Source organism: Chiloscyllium punctatum, chromosome 7 (genome assembly GCF_047496795.1).
Source record: "Chiloscyllium punctatum isolate Juve2018m chromosome 7, sChiPun1.3, whole genome shotgun sequence".
In the NCBI taxonomy this organism is placed as follows: domain Eukaryota; kingdom Metazoa; phylum Chordata; class Chondrichthyes; order Orectolobiformes; family Hemiscylliidae; genus Chiloscyllium; species Chiloscyllium punctatum.
Window position 1 is genome coordinate 114290853 of NC_092745.1, and position 18238 is coordinate 114309090.

The 18238-nt window shown below is 40.1% G+C and overlaps 1 protein-coding gene across 5 annotated transcripts in view; it reads left to right on the forward strand.

Moving 5' to 3' along the window:
- The window catches only part of bcar3 (BCAR3 adaptor protein, NSP family member), a 184146-nt gene extending 177998 nt beyond the window's left edge, over nucleotides 1-6148 (forward strand). For all 5 annotated transcript variants that reach the window (XM_072574641.1, XM_072574644.1, XM_072574642.1 and 2 more), the window contains 3 exons: nucleotides 319-430; nucleotides 2649-2855; nucleotides 5194-6148. In XM_072574641.1, the coding sequence (XP_072430742.1) occupies nucleotides 319-430; nucleotides 2649-2855; nucleotides 5194-5375 (501 nt within the window). In that variant the 3' untranslated portion in view covers nucleotides 5376-6148. The remainder of the gene's footprint in view (nucleotides 1-318; nucleotides 431-2648; nucleotides 2856-5193) is intronic.
- Nucleotides 6149-18238: the final 12090 nt, after the last annotated feature.

Below are 18238 nucleotides of genomic sequence, written 5' to 3' on the forward strand. Positions count from 1 at the left end.
ATTTTATAATTCTACAATGTCAACCTCATCTGAGTAGAGCCGACAGCTGAGAGTAGCTCCTATTCCATATTGCTAATCTGTGCTACCAGAAACTCTGTCAGTGTGCAAGTGTGCAGTATAGACAGTGTCTAATTCTGTCTGCCCTCCTTTATGTTTGTCACACACGAGGAACAAAGTACTGGAGGTATGCTGTGGCTTTGAACTGAGACAAAAAATTTGGATTTATGCTGGTGTGGATGATTTGCTGCAATTATCGTGGGAGACATCTACTCATTCAAAAGATGTATTGTTCTAATGTTATTTTTTATACCTGCATAGATTACAAGGTTAGAGGAAACTTGGACTGCACTGCGACGTACACACACGAGAAGTGCCATTGTTTATGAGAAGACACTTAAACCATGCATCAAAGCTTTAAACGAGGGAAGAGGTAAAAGTTTAGGATCATTCACCCGGGAAGCAGCAGACCATTTAATCTGATGCAATTTAAAACAATGCGGGAGACTTTAGTTCCTAACACTGCTGTAAATCTGACGTGGCATAATATTCACTATATTGGACTGGGGTGGACAATGCTAAAAATCACACAACACTAGGTTATAGTCCAACAGGTTTACTTGGAAGCACTAGCTTTCGAAGCGCTTCTTCATCAGGTGGTTGTGGAACAGAATCATAAGACACAGACTTTATAGCAACAGGATTGCAGTGTCATGGAATATAATCTTAAACTAAATTTGTTTACGTTTTCCATCTTTTAGAATGACCATGTTAGTTCCAGTTCCTTCATATGTAAATCCCAAAAAGTTCCGGGATTTAATGAAGAAACTGAAACTAACATGGTCATTCTAAAAGATGGAAGATGTAAGCTAAATTTATTTAATACTACATTCTATGGCACTACAATCCTGTTGCTATAAAGTCTGTGCCTTATGATTCTGCTCCACAAACACCCGATGAAGAAGCAGCGCTTCAAAAGCTAGTGCTTCCAAATAAATATGCAAATCTTGACTTCATTCTCATCAGGCTGCAGCACGGTTGTTAGTATGCTTGTCTCTGGTTCAGATTCAATTGGAGTAGAGCAATCTAGGTTGACTCTTTGATGCAATAGTGAATGAGTGCTGTACTGTCAAATGTCAACTTTCAGACAAAAAGTTAAATTGATGCCCTGTCTACCCTTCAGGTCCAAGTAAAGATTCCAAAGCACTATTTCTAACTTGGGCATTTTCCCTTGTGTCTTGGTCAATATTTATCCTTCAATTGAAATCATGAAATAACAAATTATATGGTCAGTATCCCGTTGCTATTTAAGGAAACTAGCCTGTACCAATTAGTTACAACACTCCTACAATGTTGATATCACTTCAAAAGGCCCTCACTGTACATTGTGATGGAATGTACAATGATCATGAATGGCACTTGATTAAAAAAATCAATCCCTAAGCTTTAACATCATCTAAGGCATGAGATAGAAGTGGGATAGAATATTCTCCACTTGCCTGGATGGATGCAGTACCAACAAGAAGCTGAACACCATCCAAGACAAGGCACCCCGTCCAACATGTTAAATATTCATTAAAACCACCACGATGCACTGCCATCGTTCAGCAAGGTTTCTTCAACAGCATCTTCCAAGCCCGTAACTTTTATCACCTAAAAAGTCAAAGGCAGCAAGCAGATGGGAAAACCATCTGCAGGTTCCTCTCCAATCTACACACCATCTTGACTAGAAATATATCACTGTTACTGTTGCAACATCCTGGCATTCCCTCCCTAACAGCACTGTTCATACTGCTACACCACATAAAGCTGCTCACCACCATCTCAAGGAGTTGGGCAATAATAATCAAAACCTGTGAATCAATAAAAGATCAAAAATACAAATCAGTCTTTAATTGAAGTTTTCCACCTGCAAAAATCTGCTTCACAAAATCTCAGAGCAGTGCAAGCCAAAATAGAGTTAGTAAAATGAAAATGTTAGTTGTCAATTAACAAATAAAAACACTACTGAAGAGGGCACATGGAAACCAGGAAAGTCCCAAGGTCTTTTCTTAGTTAAGGAGGGAGTGGAGAAACACAAGGTGTAATTTGTGTTGCTAACTTGTTTGAAAGCAGTGCTTTGATGTTGGCTGGATGTCGGATCAGGCCCTGCTGATTGAATAGCTGTCTGACCCTTTGCTTCCCAGGGTTCTAAAGTGAAGAATAAGCACTTCAGTGAGATATCAGTTACCCAGCATGCAGCCATTGGTAATCAGTTTCTCTGGAGAAGATTGCAGGAAGTAAAAGCATTTGTAGTATTTATGATTAAAATTAATTTAAGAATTGCTGTGGTGAGATCTTATGCAAAATTGTGAGAAGAATGAAATTGTATCACTTTGAAAGCAGTTTAAATAGAGTGTTATCTACCACATTACACACACAAAACAAACAACTATGAAATTGCTGTATAAAACTCAGTAGGTCTGGCAGCATCTGTGGAGGGAAAGCAGAGTTAACATTCTGAAGAAGGGTGTATGAGCCCAAAATGTTTACTCTGCCCTCTCTCCACAGATGCTGGCCAACCTGCTGTTTTTTTACAACAATTTATTTAACATCTTATTGTGATCTGCTAGATGGTGTTTTATTGTTTTGTCTGTTTTACCCCCCTTCAGAGGAGATCGCACTCAGTAAGACAACAATTCCATACATTATGCCTCTCATTACTCTGATGGAGCGGGAGTTTGTCACCTTTGAGGCCACTGAGTTATGGGAAAGCATTGATGAGGGCTGTGAAATAATGCTCAAACACCTGGAAATGGCACGCATCTTCACATACAATGCTGCAATGTATGAAGCTAATGCAAAACGGATTCTTGCAGGTGAGGGTCTCGACTATTGAATGGAGAAACATTGCAGTCAGTTGATTTGAGATCAAACTGAGAGAACTTTGATAAGTATTGATGAAACTGAATGTCCACACCCCGCACATGTAACAATATTAGTTTAATTAAATGCTGCACAAAAAAAAAACATTAGGTTCTGGAATTCCTATGTCATGAACAACTGCTGTATGATAAAGGTCACCATGATGTTTTCTTAAATAACCAGTTCCACATTCTCAATTTGTTGAGCTGCGTGTTTTTAAATAACTTTACTCCAAACTTTACCAAGCAATTCCTGAATTGTTTTTGATATAAGACTGGGCTGTAAATTTTCTTTGTGAACTGAGATTCTTTTGCCAGTCATGTAGTTTCCTCAGACTGAGGTAATCTGCTACTTTGAGAACAATTTATCCTTTCCAGTGCAGGATGGTGACATAATGGTAATGTTATTAGATTAGTAACCAGAGGTGCATGTTAATTCTTTGGGAACACAGGTTCAAACCCAATGATGGAATAAATCTACCATTAAGAAGCTAGCCCCAGTAATCATGACCATGACATTTCCTTGAAAGGTCATTTCCTTGAAGAAAGGAAATCTGCTACCCCAACTTGATTTGGTCTTCGTTGCGCACAATGCGGTTGATTTGTAATTGCCTTCAGAAATGCTGAGCAAGCCCAGAGTTGTATCAAATCATTACAGAAAAGCCAAAAGTAAATCATTGTGGGAGTAACGACATCAGATTGACTGCAGCATTCAAGAAGGTGGCTCACTACGAGCTTCACAACAGCAATTGGAGACGGGCAATAAACACTGGCCATTCCTCCCATTCCATATAAGAATGAAAAAGGAACATGGGACTATATTTGCTAAAATGTCACAGAGTTAATACCCGATGCTATTAATACAACAACTTGTGGGGAAGAGCTTCCCTTTGGATTATGAATCACTGCAAGTTTTGGTCTATTCATGCGCTGTTCCGTTATCAGCCACACAAAAACATCTCAAACTGAATCTACCCAGGGAGTTCCATGATGTTGCTATACTTTCACATTAGTATGTCTACAGAAAGTTAAGCTAATAGGAGCACAATAACAATAACTGATAATGACTTTCAATTATATTCTCTGGTCCAGAAAGTAAATAAGTTTGGAGCCTCATTCCTTTAGACAATAACAATGTTTTGTAATTTTATTCTTTTTTTTCTTTTCCATTCCTCACTTCTCTCAATCCAGTCTTCTTACCCTCTCTCTTTGTACCTGATTTGACTCTAATTTAAATTCCTCGTCAGCCCTTCATCTGTTTACTTCTTTGTGGGAAAAGATCTGCTACCCTGCTAGCCCACGATAGGCCCACAAAAGCAAAATTGGCCAACGGTACCAAAAAATACCCAGAATACCTCAGCAGGGACCAAGCAGGCTGACAAGCCAAACTAGATAACACTTTCAGACAAGTGAATACACTTCAAGCTCCCACTAACAATGTCAGAGCAACACAGCTATCCCAAAGCCCCAAGGCTAGTTTCACAACCCAGCAATACCAAAGCCACACAAAGAGCAGGTCAGACAGAAAGGCACCAGCAAGAGCAATGCTCCCAGGACAAGACAATGGAAGCACCTCACCACTTCAGAGGAGACATTAACACCTATTTGTGAAGAGGGATGGAACCTTCAATACTGTCAGGATGTTGCATTGTGTGAAGGAACAGGACATTCATCTGATAACTATTTTCCGATAGTATCCTTGTAACTATTCCATTTCCAGTTACATTGTATTTTCCCCATTCCTAATTAGCCTTATTGTACAGCATTATTATAAAAACTGGTCTTATCCTCAGCTCTAGGAAGAGAAATTCTTGACTGCCTGAGCAGACTGTCTGTACTATTTCAGCTTAGTCAGTTTCTCTTCCTCGATATCGCTGCACTAATAAACTGTTTGTCAATTTCACTTCGAACTGCGTTTTGTGATCTCATATGTTCCTGAGACCCACTTACCATCACTTTGTTCACTAGGGGTCAAAATGCCTGGAAGCCTGCCAATTCTTAGTTCATACTTCCAACAACTGTGTACAGAAAAGATTGTGTCCATAAATAAGACAAAATGATGCACCTTATCACTAGATAAAACTATTTATTAACAATGAAGGTCAACAAAGGCTAAGTAGACTGGGCTTGATATTCCTCTCCCCATCAAATTTATCCGTCCATAGATAGGTATTGACGTCTTCTACATCACCTAAATGTATGTTGAAATGCTCTGGTGTTGTTACTTCTACTGCTTTCTGTGGTACTCATTCATACCCTATATTTCTGAATGTTCTTATTTCTTTATTCTTAGGTTTCGAGTCAGATGAAGAACTTCTTGAGACATTTCAGACAGAGTTTGCAATGAGGCTGTTGTGGGGAAGCAAAGGAGCACAGGTTAACCAAAGTGAACGTTATGAAAAGTTCATGATGATTTTGATAGCTTTGTCACGGAAACTTGAACCGCCATCACCACTTCGACATGCACAGCACTAAAGATCCCTGGAAATACAACCTAGAAGATTGTCTGTTGTCGAAGCACACTTCGTAATATATTCAACCATAATCAAGAAACAGTCAGTGTTTTAGCCACTCGCTGCCTAGGACTGGATTTCAGTAGCTTCTGCTTGCACAAGTTTAACATTCCAAATAAGTTCTTAGAAGTAACTAATGGCAGGATAAAATTTGGAAGCACTCCAAAGAATGTTCCTGTTGTCTCATATTAATCCTTTGAAACATGGTTGCGATGGGTTTTAATTTTCATTAAAAGGTGTCGTGTAGCCAAAATAATGATACTTGGAGGAGACTCTTTGAAAAGACTTTGTAACTATCCCCAAGTGATAGTTCAGGCCCCATGCCTGAAAGTTGCAAGCATATAATGGATAAATGGTCAAATGATGTTTCTTTAAATGTTGGTTGTTGTAAATATCAAATAAGAAGGTAATTGCTTTTGCCGGAAGGTTTCAGTCATTTAATATATTTTCTTACTGTAATATCAACCAAGAATGTGTAAATAGATTTATGTAAAAACAAAGACAATTACAAATGATATTTTATGCAGTACTGCAGAATTACAGTGCAGAAAGTGTATTAATGTAATCTAGTAAAAGAAAATGTACCATTGCTTTACAATGGCTGACTGTTAAAGTTTTTTTCTAGTGACTAGTTGTTCTCACATGGGAAGTGGAAACAAAGTGAAGGAGTGTTAGATGATGAGTTAGTTGAACCAGAACATGTTGGTAATTCTGCCCTTATCTTAAAGTTGTACACGGTGTTTTTTTTTTATAAACATTTTCAACTTTTCCATTGAATGTTCTAATTCTGCATTTTATACATACAGTTCCTATAGAAACTTGTGACATGCAACGGAGTGCTGTACAACTACATCATAAGAGAATTATGGAGAAAGACCTTTTGCTTCATGTTAATTCATCTACACAGAGATCCTAGCATACTTCCACTAATAAATCTCACCAACAATCAATGACTTCAAAGAGGAAGGGAAGAGGAAGACAGTGTGCTTACCAACTGCAGAAAAGCAGTGATTTCAGGTCCTATTGGCTTCATAATGTCAGATTTAAAATGATGCTACACAAATTACACATATTACTATACCAGCGTTTCAGTAACACTTTAGGTAGTAAGTCAGGATAAAACAACTACTCATCCAGCAACTATCTGTTGCACGCAGGGTGAATAGGAGCTCAGGTTGGATGTTAATAAAATCTGAATTCTGTATGACATACAGCTGTGACACTCTAATAAAACAGACATTAATGCATTTTAAAATAAATAGATTAACAACTCAGCTAAACTAGAAGACTAAAGAATATTAGTATATAGCTTTGGAAGACAAGCTATTGTCTTATTTTATTGTGCACAAGCTCAGCTTGTTTTAAAGCATGAAAATCGTTACCAGTGCCAAATCTTAATTTGTGTGTATAGGCATCCTGTGGCTGCATTAAATGAACCAGAGAATCCTGTCCATTATCAGCTTCATGCAGGGAAGATCCATTAACATTGTTGAATAAAATGGCAGAATTAGGATTACTTTCATTTTAAACTGTTACTTGGGCATTTAGGGATCTTGATACTTCTTTTGTGTCTGCCAAAATTAAGGGGCTAAAAAATGGGAAACTGATTTCATAAAACAATTCTAATGCTTCCATAAGCAAGGAACATTAAAATAATTATTTTTATTAAACTTTGATTACTCAACGTTTACATCTCATTACAAGGCCAAAGACAGCAAGAAGATTTTCAATTAAATTACCAATGTTTGCTGAGTTGGTTGATCTCTCATCATCTTTTCAAACAGCCACAGTCCCCTCTGACTTGTAAAAGAGGGACTGTGTTCCTGTTCTTCTTCACACTACAGAGCATGAACAAATAGATAACAATTCTCTCCATTTTGCTGCGGGACATAAAGGCATTTTATTACATCCTGCTGCCCCTGCTGTTGCTACTGTGCCCAGAGGCAACTATACCAATAGATGTCAGGGATCAACCCTGGAGATCGCCTTGGGTTGGCTGTGTCACCATCATGCTGCATAATGTTTTAATGCATTCACCTTTGATTAGTCTGAGACTTTTGAAAAATGCAAATCTAGTATTACAAATCTTTTATCGTAGTCTTGTTTGTATGCAGGAAGTATCAACTTACCTTTGAAACAGCAGGGAATGATGCATAATTCAGTTGAATGCATAAAGCACGAGATAGATTTCTGAATAAAATGTCACACTGAGAAAGTCAACAAATTTGCATTTGTGAACATGCTGCAAACAAAGCTAAATCCTTCTTTTGTATATTTAATAGAAATGTATAGAAGAGAAAGCAGCAATATTTCAAGCATAATGAATTTGCTGTAAAATGATAGTGGTGATGTTCTAAGACCAAACAAATTTTGAAAATAAGTCTTTCCAATGAAGAGGAAAAAGTAGATTTGAAAAAATTAAGGAACATGTTCTGTTAAATTTTCAGTAAATCTACTTACTTCTCATTGCAGTTGATATCGTATTTCAATGCACTTTTTTCTAAAGCTATGGAATTTCACAAAATAGAAGTTTCCTTTCAAATATTAAACGTACTAAAAAGAATGGAGAGAAATGGACAAAAAAATGTGTCATCCTTGGTCTCCATTGTGTCACCAGAATTGTACATCTGTGAAGGTGCATGGAGTTGTGCAGAGCCTATAGGAAATCAGAATCTTCAGTGGGAGAGGCTTACATAGCAAGGTAAGTTAGGCTTTTGGCATCACTCCTACAGCAACCTGTAGATCTGATGTTTGCTATCACTCTCAAAATGATGTGTTGGGTACTTGAAATAACACAAACTTGCTCCTTTATTGTCTTGCAACTTCCATCGCAAAAACTTACAATTTCTGGGAATGTCACCTGGCAATCTAAAAGTACAATCCTCTCCACTTCCTGCCTTCCTACTCACGTGCTGAAAAACGGTTCTGTTGCGTTTTACCTATCATTACTACTTCCCCCACTCTAAAGTGGCCAGACATTTTGGGTGGAATGTTGTTGAGCTATTGGAGGTATTGCCTGATATCTCTCTAGCTATCGATCAATCTATGCTGAAATACCAGTCACAGGAGATCGAGGAATGAGGAGCTAACCAATCACAGATAATGTCAGGAATGGTGGTATGTGGTGGGGATCGGGAGGAGTGGTACAGGGAGTTAGCAGCAAGGGACGTGGGTGGCTGGGGGAATGGCTATCATTGATTTCCAATTCCTCAATCAGAAATCTTATCATGTGGTTTGAAAATCCACGTGCACCAGATCTGCTGTTTCCCATGTCCACGTGGCTTGTTTATATCCTCTAACAACACTACTAAATTTGTCAAATATGGTATCCTGTTTGTAAACCCATGTTGACTTTGCCTGATTTGAATTTTTGTTTTTTTTTTAAAATGCCCTGCTAGTTTTTCCTCAGTAGATTTCAACATTTTCCCAATATCAAAGGTCAGGCTGACTTATAGTTTTTTCCATCTTGAATAAGGGCATTACACCTGGGGGTTTTTCCAATCCAATGGGATCTCTTCAGAATCTCAGAAATTTTGAAATTAGGATTAGGATCTGATAAGGTACTAGGAGAAAGTGAGGACTGCAGATGCTGGAAATCAGAGTGGAAATGTTTGGTACTGGAAAAGCACAGCAGGCCAGGCAGCATTTAAGGAGCAGGAGAGTCGATGTTTTGAGCATAAGCTCTTCATCAGGAACGTGATGAACAGCTTATGCTCAAAACATCAACTCTCCTGCTCCTTGAATGCTGCCTAACTGGCTGTGCTTTTTCAGCACCATGCTTTTGACTGATAAAGTATTGTCTGACCACGGTAGTGGCAGCAGATTCAATCATGGCCTTTGAAAAAAAAGACAAAACATTTGAGAACCACAGGAAAAAAACAAGACAATGTCTAGCAGGATCATTCTTAAAGGAAGCCACCACTCTAAAATTGGACATCAAGAGGCTACACAATCTCAAGTTCTGTATCATCTGAAGATGTTGAAATTTTGCCTTGCATACCCAAGTCTCGTTTAGTAATTGCCCAGATTTTCAGGATAATTACCAGTGAGATGTATGAGCCTTAAAGTGTGTCAGAGCCCCAGGACCCTTGTGAGGTGAGAGAATCAAGGATTGTTGGGGTATAGGTGGGAATGTGGAATTCAAAATATAAAACAAATTAGCCATGATTTTATTGAATGTGGAATAGACTCAAGGGACTGAATGGCCTATTTATATTCCTGAATTGGAAGCTTGTATGTAATCTTATCGAAACATACAAAGTTCTAAGCAGTTTTGACGCTGAAAGGTTGTTTCCTTTCCTGTGCAAGATCAGAAACAAGGAAAAAGGTCACCCATTTAAGACAGAAATTAGGAGAATCTTTTCTCTTGAGGGTTGAGTAACTGTGACTGGTGGAGCGAGGGATGTTTATCATTTTAAGGCAAAAGTGGATAGATTCTTCGAGTCCTTTATAAGTCATTAGAATAAGTAGGAATCTGGGGTTGTGGTCATAAGAAGATGTACCATAAACAGAAGAAAAAATTGTTGGAAAACTCAGCAATTCAGTATGTGGACATTTCTACTAGAGAACAGGCAAAACTTGACCTACTCTTGGGAAATAAGACAGGGCAGGTGACTGGGGTGTTAGTGGGGGAGCACTTTTGGGCCAACGACCATAATTCTATTAGTTTTAAAATAGTGAAGGGAAAGGATAGGTCAGATCTAAAAGTTGAGATTCTAAATTGGAGGAAGGCTAATTTTGATGGCATTAGACAAGAATTTTCAAAAGCTGAGTGGGGGCAGATGTTTGCAGGTAAAGGGACAGCCGAAAAATGGGAAGTCTTCAAAAATGTGATAACGAGAGTCCAGAGACAGCATATTCCTGTTAGGTTGAAAGGCAAGGCTAGTAGGTGTTGGGAATGCTGGATGACTAAAGAAATTGAGGGTTTGGTTAAGAAAAGGAAGGAAGCATATGTCAGGTATAGACAGGAGAAATCGAGAGAATCCTTAGAAGCGTATAATGGCAATAGGAGTATACTTAAGAGGGAAATCAGGAGGGCAAAAAGGGGACATGAAATAGCTTTCACAAATAGAGTGAAGGAGAATCCAAAGAGGATTTTACAAATACATTAAGGACAAAAGGGTAACTAGGGAGAGAATACGGCCCCTCAAAGATCAACTGGGCAGTCTATGTGTGGAGTCACAGGACAGGGGGAGATACTAAACAAGAATTTTGCATCAGTGTTTACTGTGGAGAAGGACATGGAAGAGAATAGAAAGGGGGGAAATAGGCGGTGACATCTTGAAAAATGTCTATATTACTTAGAAGGAAGTGCTGGATGTCTTGAAAAGCATAAAAGTGGATAAATCCCCAGGACCTGATCAGATATACCTTAGACATCTGTGGGAAGCTAGGGAAGTGATTGCTGGGCCCTTGCTGGGATATTTGTATCATTGATAGTCACAGGTGAGTGCCGAAAGACTGGAAGTTGGCTAATGTGATATCATTACTTAAGAAGGATGGTAAGGAAAAGCCAGGGAACTATAGACCGGTGAGCTTGACATCAGTGGTGGGCACATTGTTGGAGGGAATTCTGAGGGACAAGATTTACATATATTTGGAAACGCAAGGACTGATTAGGGATAGTCAGCATGGCTTTGTGCATGGGAACTCATGTCTCATGAACTTGATTGACTTTGTTGAAGAAGTAACAAAGAGGATTGATGAGGGCAGAGCGGTGGATGTGATCTATATTGACTTCACTAAGGCATTCGACAAGGTTCCACACAGGAGAATGGTTAGCAAGGTTACATTGCATGGAATACTGGGTGAACTAGCCTTTTGGATACAGAACTGGCTCGAAGGTAGAAGACAGAAGACAGGTGGTGGTGGAGGGTTGCTTTTCAGACTGGAGGCCTGTAACCAGTGGAATGTCACAAGGATCGGTGCTGGGTCCTCTACATTTTGACATTTAGATAAATGATTTGGATGTGAACATAAGAGGTATAGTTAGTATATTTGCAGAGGACAGCAAAATTGGAGGTGCAGTGGACAGCGAAGGAGGTTACTTCAGTGTACAATGGAATCTTGATCAGATGGGCCAATGGGCTGAGGAGTGACAGATGAAATTTAATTTAGATAAATGTGAGGTACTACATTTTGGAAAAGCAAATCAGAGCAGGACTTAATGGTCAGGTCCTCAGGAGTGTTGCTGAACAAAGAGACATTGGAGTGCAGGTTCATAGTTCCTTGAAAGTAGAGTCGCAGGTAGATAGGATAGTGAAGGCGGTGTTTGGTATGCTTTTCTCTTTGGTCAGAGCATGGAGTATAGGAGTTGGGAGGTCATGTTATGGCTGTACGGACATAGGTTAGGCCACTTTTGAAATATTACGTGCAAATCTGGTCTCCTCCCTAGCGGAAGGATGTTGTGAAACTTGAAAGGGTTCAGAAAAGATTTACAAGGATATTGCCAGGGTTGAAGGATTTTAGCTATAGGGAGGTGCTGAATACGCTGGGGCTGTTTTCCCTGGAGCGTCAGAGGCTGAGGGGTGACCTTATAAAGGTTTATGAAATCATGAGGGGCATGGATAGGATATATAGACAAAGTCTATTTGTCTATTTATGAGGACAGAGGTTTAGTGTGAGAAGGGAAAGGTATAAAAGGGACCTAAGGGGCAACATTTTCATGCAGAGGGTGGTGCATGTATGGAACGAGCTGACAGAGGAAGTGTTCTAATCGAGATCAAGATCAATTCTAATGCTAGAGAATGTAGTTGGTGCAATCATCTACTTTTTGTCAGGTTAGTTATTGATTAGATGTGTTATGGACTAGGCCAGACCACTCAAAACATTCTTAAGCAGGCAGCCCAGCCCAGAGGCAGCATGATGGCTCAGTGATTAACACTGGGACCCGGGTTCGATTCCTGCCTTGGGTCACTGTCTGTGTGGAGTTTGCACATTCTCTGAATGGCTGCATGGGTTTTCTCCAGGTGCTCCGGTTTCCTCCCACGGTCCAAAAATGTGCAGGTCAGGTAAATTGGCCATGCTTAATTGCCCCTAGCATTAGGTGTATTAGTCAGGGGTAAATATTGGGTAGGGGAATGGGTCTGGGTGGGTTACTCTTCGGAGGGTCTGTGTGGACTTGTTGGGCCGTAGGGCCTGTTTCCACACGGTAGGGAATCTAATCATAACTTTGCAATTTGTTTTTCGGTAAGTGTATAGTGAAAATGACCCGTAGTAAGATAGCAAGGTTGACTGCCAGGTTTTGAAACAGATAAAAATTTATTCACAAAATTACGGAATGAAACACAAATAACAGAATATCGAACACTTGCAGAACTCAAACTATCCAAACTAGACTTAATTATGCTGCTCCGAAAATACACAACAGTCCCAATAAGCAAACCCCTTAAACACAGTAAAAATGAAACAAAGGCTTACAGGTTAAAGTTAGAAGGGCAGAAGGAAACTTCTGAACTGAACTGCTCAGCTAGACAGCTGGCCACGCTTAGATTACTTCTAAAAACATACAAGCTTGGGCCTAAAGTCTCTCTGTCTACATATAAACAAAAAGACCTTTCATCTCTGTACCAAACCAATCAATTCAGAGCCTGAGTGGTTTACGACCCCTCTGAAAAAAACTAAGGACACAGTATTCCTGAGAAAAGGAACAGCTTTTAGAAAAAAGGACCAGGTTTGTAACAAGTGTTATTCCTATATCTGACAACAAAATCAGGAGGATGATTTTGCAGTCACCATTCACATTTTGCCCCTCATCCAAATGGTCATTATTCTTCTTTGAGGTTTGACAGTGAGGGTAGGCAAGTTATCCCAATTAATAGTCCCATAGCTAAAATGAATATCTCTATGTACACAATTTGAACAAGAAATTCCATTCCTGGTCATTATGTAGAATTTCAGCTTATTTCCCTTTTCTGTCAGACTGCTTTTCTGGCATCCAGTTCTGGTGAAGCTACCATTTTCTCCAGTAAAATTCATGCCATAATCTTTGATCCCACCACAAACTCTGTATTTGTTCCATCAATTTCATTTCCCTATTTTGCTAATGCCTCAATTCTTTATTTTATTTGGTCCCAATATGAGCCACCACCTCAAATCCTCTGTATGTTTCCCACTTTCAATTCTGAAGCATCCTTGCTTCAGCTCACCTGCCTGTAAACCCACATCAATGCCTGTCTCTAGACTGATGTTCTCCAAGCACCTTCCCATCCTGCAGCAACCATCACCTTAATCTTACCAAGTTTTGCAAGGTCAAAAATCAGACAACACCAGCTTATAGTTCAACAGGTTTATTTGAAAACACTGGCTTTCAGAGTGTTGCTCCTTCATCAAGTATACTGTGAGAGAGGAGGCTTTAGACACAGAATTTATAGGTAAAAGATCAAACAGTGATACAAATGATGCAAATATATTGAACAAACCTAAAATTGGCAGACACCCTCCCGTTAAACTTTAAACCATTAGAAAACAGATGCACGTTTTGATTGATTAAAATGCAAGTCCCACAATTTCTTTCAAGTCACTACCCTGGGATAACTAAAGGCTTTATCAGTGTATACAAGAGGTGACATTTCAGGTCAGACAGTGCATTTTAGGTGAGAGGCCTTGTTTAGAATTTGACTGTATTTTAACCAGGAGTCAAGACTGGTTTAATTTCCAAAGCAGGAATTTTAAAAATACTACACTGAATGACTGCGTCTACAAACTGCATGCTTTTTCAACAAAATAGAATGTACCTGCAAATACAAATACATAGATTTATATGTATATGTATTTGTGTGAGTGTGAATTGGAAAGGTGTGTGTGCGCGCGCATGTGTGGTGTCTGTGAGAGAGAGAGAGAGAGAGAGGAAGTGAGAGAAAGTGTATGGTGTGGTGAGGTCACTTGTAGTGTGACATGAACCCAGAATCTCAGTTGAGGCCATCCTCATGGGTACCAAACTTGGCTATCAGCCTCTGCTCGGCAACTCTGTTGTGCATCCTGAAGCCCACCTTGGAGGACTGTCACATAAAGATCTGAAGTCGAATGCCCTTGACCACTGAAGTATTCCCCTACTGGGAGGGAATACTCCTGTCTGGCGGTTGGTGTGCTGTGTGCATTCAGCCATTATCTGCATGGTTTCACCAATATACCATGCCTCGGGTATCTTTGCCTGCAGTGTATGGCAGAGTCATACAAGTATCTGCTGTACACATGGTGGCAGTATCCACGTCAATGATCTGACACGTCTTGCAGAGGTAGCCATGGCAGGATTGTGTGGTGTTGTGGTCGATGTCCTGAAGGCTGGGTAGTTTGCTGCAAACAATGGTCTGTTTAAGGCTTGGTGGTTGTTTGAGGTCGAGAAGTGCAGGAACAGGAATGATCTTGGCAAGATTCTCATTGTCAACGTGTTGAAGGCTGTGAAGTACATGACACAGTTACTCCACTCCGGTGAAGTACTGGACAACGAAGGAAACTTTATCGGGTATATCCCGCAGCTGTCTTCTTGGGAGGTTGTTGCGGTTTCTCGCTGTGCCATGTTGGAACTCATCTGAGCAGATCCTGTATATGTGTAAGGCTTCTCTGTAGTTGATAGCTTTTTAAATATGTTTAGGATGGAAGCTAGAGACATACAGCATTGTGTGGTTATTTGTGGGCTTGCGGTAGAGTGAGGTATTGAGGTGTCTGTCCTTGATGGAGATGAGTGTGTCCAAGAATGAGACTGATTCTAAAGAATTGTCCATGGTAAATCTAAGATGAAACTTGTGATACTACTATGTAGTTGTTTGAGTGATTCCTCACCATGAGTCCAAAGGAAAAAATGATCATTAATGTGCCAGGTGAATAATGTTGGTCAGAGATCCTGTGCAGCAAAGAAGTCTCATTCAAACTTGAAAATGTTGGCATATTGGTGTACAAATCTTGTCCCCATAGCTGTTCTGTGCATCTGGATGAAGAACTGGTTGTCAAAGGTGACGATGTTGTGGTTGAGGATGAAGTGGATGAGTTGTAGGATGGCTTCTGGAAATTGGCAATTGTTGTTAAGTACTGAGACTGTTGCAGTGAAGCCATCGCCATGGGGGATGCCGAAACATCCATCGTGATGAGGACTGGTTCGACTGGTCCGTGGGTGCCGAGTTTCTGAAAGAAACCTATCGTGACAGATGCTGGGGGTTCCTTTGTGTTTAATCAGTCGAAATCTACACCTCCTTTCTAACTGATTAAATCTTTAATGGGAGGGAGTCTGCCATTTTAAATTTGTTCAACACATTCGCACCAGTTGTATCACTATTTGATCTTTTACTTATAAATTCTGAGTGATGCCACTTCTCTCTCACACCTAGAGAAGGAGCAACGCTCTGAAAACTAGTGTTTCAAATAAACCAGTTGGACTATAACCTGGTGTCATGTGATTTTTAAACAACCCAGTCTAATACTGGCACCTCCACATCAAGATTTTGCAGCCAGTATTCCATCCTACAACAAATTTTATTCCATAACCTTCATTATTTCTCAGCTTCCTAACACCTCAAACATAAAAGTCTCATTTTTGAAAAGGTTTGTAGTTCAGGTTGAGGTTCTGGTTGTATATTTGCTTGCTGAGCTAGAAGGTTTGTTTTCAGATGTTTTGTCACCATACGAGGTAACATAGTCAGTGAGCCTCTGGTGAAGCGCTGGTGGTATGTCCCACTTTCTATTCATGTGTTTCGGTTTCTTTGGATGGGTGATATCATTTCCAGTTCTTTTTCTCAGAGGATGTTAGATGTGGTCCAAATCAATGCGTTTATTGATATGTTTCGAGGAATTCTCATGCATGTCTCCATTTTGCTTGCCCTACAATGGATGTGTTGTGCCAGTCAAAGTGGCATCCTTCTTCATCTGTATGCAAGGATACTAATGATAGGGGGTCAAGTCGTTTTGTGGCTAGTTGATGTTCATATATCCTAGAGGCTAGTTTTCTGCCTGTTTGTCCGATGTAGTGTTTGTTATAGTCCTGCAAGATATTTTGTAAATTACATTCGTTTTGCTTGTTATCTGTATAGGGTCTTAAGTCCTTAGCCATGTTTAATAAGTGGGTTGGTAGATTTGTGCGCTACCATGATGCCAAGAGGTCTGAGTAGTCTGGAAGTCATTTCAGAGATGTGTTTTATGGTCTCCTTTGAAGAACAACCCTGTTCACATCCATTAATATCAACCTGGCCAAAGAAACACTGACTACACTACTAGGCGTACCAAAGACAAAAAAACCAGACAGTGCCAACTTCACCAGCAAAGATAACAGCAACCTAGTGACCTGTGCCTTACCACCCACTTCACATTCAATAAGACGACCTACAAACAAATCAATGGAACATTCACGGAATCAACAATATCAAGATTCCTAGCAGAAGCAATAACGCAGAGATTCGAACAAACAACTCTCCCAACCATCAAACCCAAACTTTGGGTCCACTATGTGATGACACCTTTGTCATCACCAAATGAAACAAATTAGAGGAAACTGACAACACCATCAATTGTATCCTCACTGGTATAAAATTCACAAAAGAGAACAAACTGCCATGCCTAGACGTCACAGTACAGCGATCAATGGGGAACTTCAAACCGGCATCTACAGAAAAACAACACTCACAGACCAAAGACTGAACTACAGGAGCAATCGTTCCAACACCCACAAATGAAGCTGCATTAAGATGTTATTTCAATGAGCCACCACACACTGTAGCACCGAGGAACTACGAAGAGCAGAAAATAAATACCTATACAATGTATTCAAGAAGAACAGGTACTCCTACTCCTCGGATGTTGCCTAACCTGCTGTGCTTTTCCAGCACCACTCTAATTTAGACCCAATAAACACAGTCCTCCAATTTCTCTGCAACAAACCAAACAAGCAGACAACGCACCAAGAAACCCTAGCAACTTTACCCACATCAAAGACATCACTGAAATGACTTCCAGACTACTCAGACCTCTTGGCATCATGGTAGCCCACAAACCTACCAACACACTTAAACAGCAGCTACACATCCTACAACCCTACTTACCATCCCAACCGCCACCTCAACTCCTATGAGCTAGGGTCATGCCACATATACCAACCACCCGGTAGAGAAAAAAAACCCATCAAGAGCATGATTAGTAGTATAGACAAGTACACTAAAAATAAATGTCACCCATCTGTTAACATAACTTAAGAGATTAAAGATAAATACGCTATCCATCTCAGACATAACTTCACACAATTTACTACCAGAAAGGAGACTCCACCAAGTCCTTTTCAAAGGAGAACAAACCTGAATAGCTCTATCCTCTACACTTATTTGGCCATTCGAGTTAAATCAACATGTCCAAAAAGTTCTTCGCTTTCTCTGGCGAGTCAAACGAGTGTATGGATCCATTATGATTGATCTGAAGCACCGTTGGATATCTTAAAGAATACTGGTTCCCAAGCTCTCTCAATCTCCTCTTGATGCCATCATATGACTTCCTTTTCTGGATCACTGCCACCACCAAGAAGTCTTGAAAAAAAAATGACTCTGGAGCCGCCACATACCAACGTCCTCAGGTCCTTCCCCTGGGCTCTAGAGGCTTCCATGACCCTCTGCTTGTCTCTAGAATGATGAAACCTGATCAGGACAGGGCATGGGTTTGATCCACACCTGGCTTTTGTGTTGCAATCCGGTGGGCTCTTTCAATGGTTATCCTTCCCTTCTCAACCTCCAACCAAGAAACTCCTGGAACTACTTCTCTAAGAACTCCATTGGCCGCTCACCTTCCCTCCCCTCCGGTATGCCAACAATGCGCAGGTTATTTCTTCTGCCCCTGTTTTCAAGATGGTCTACC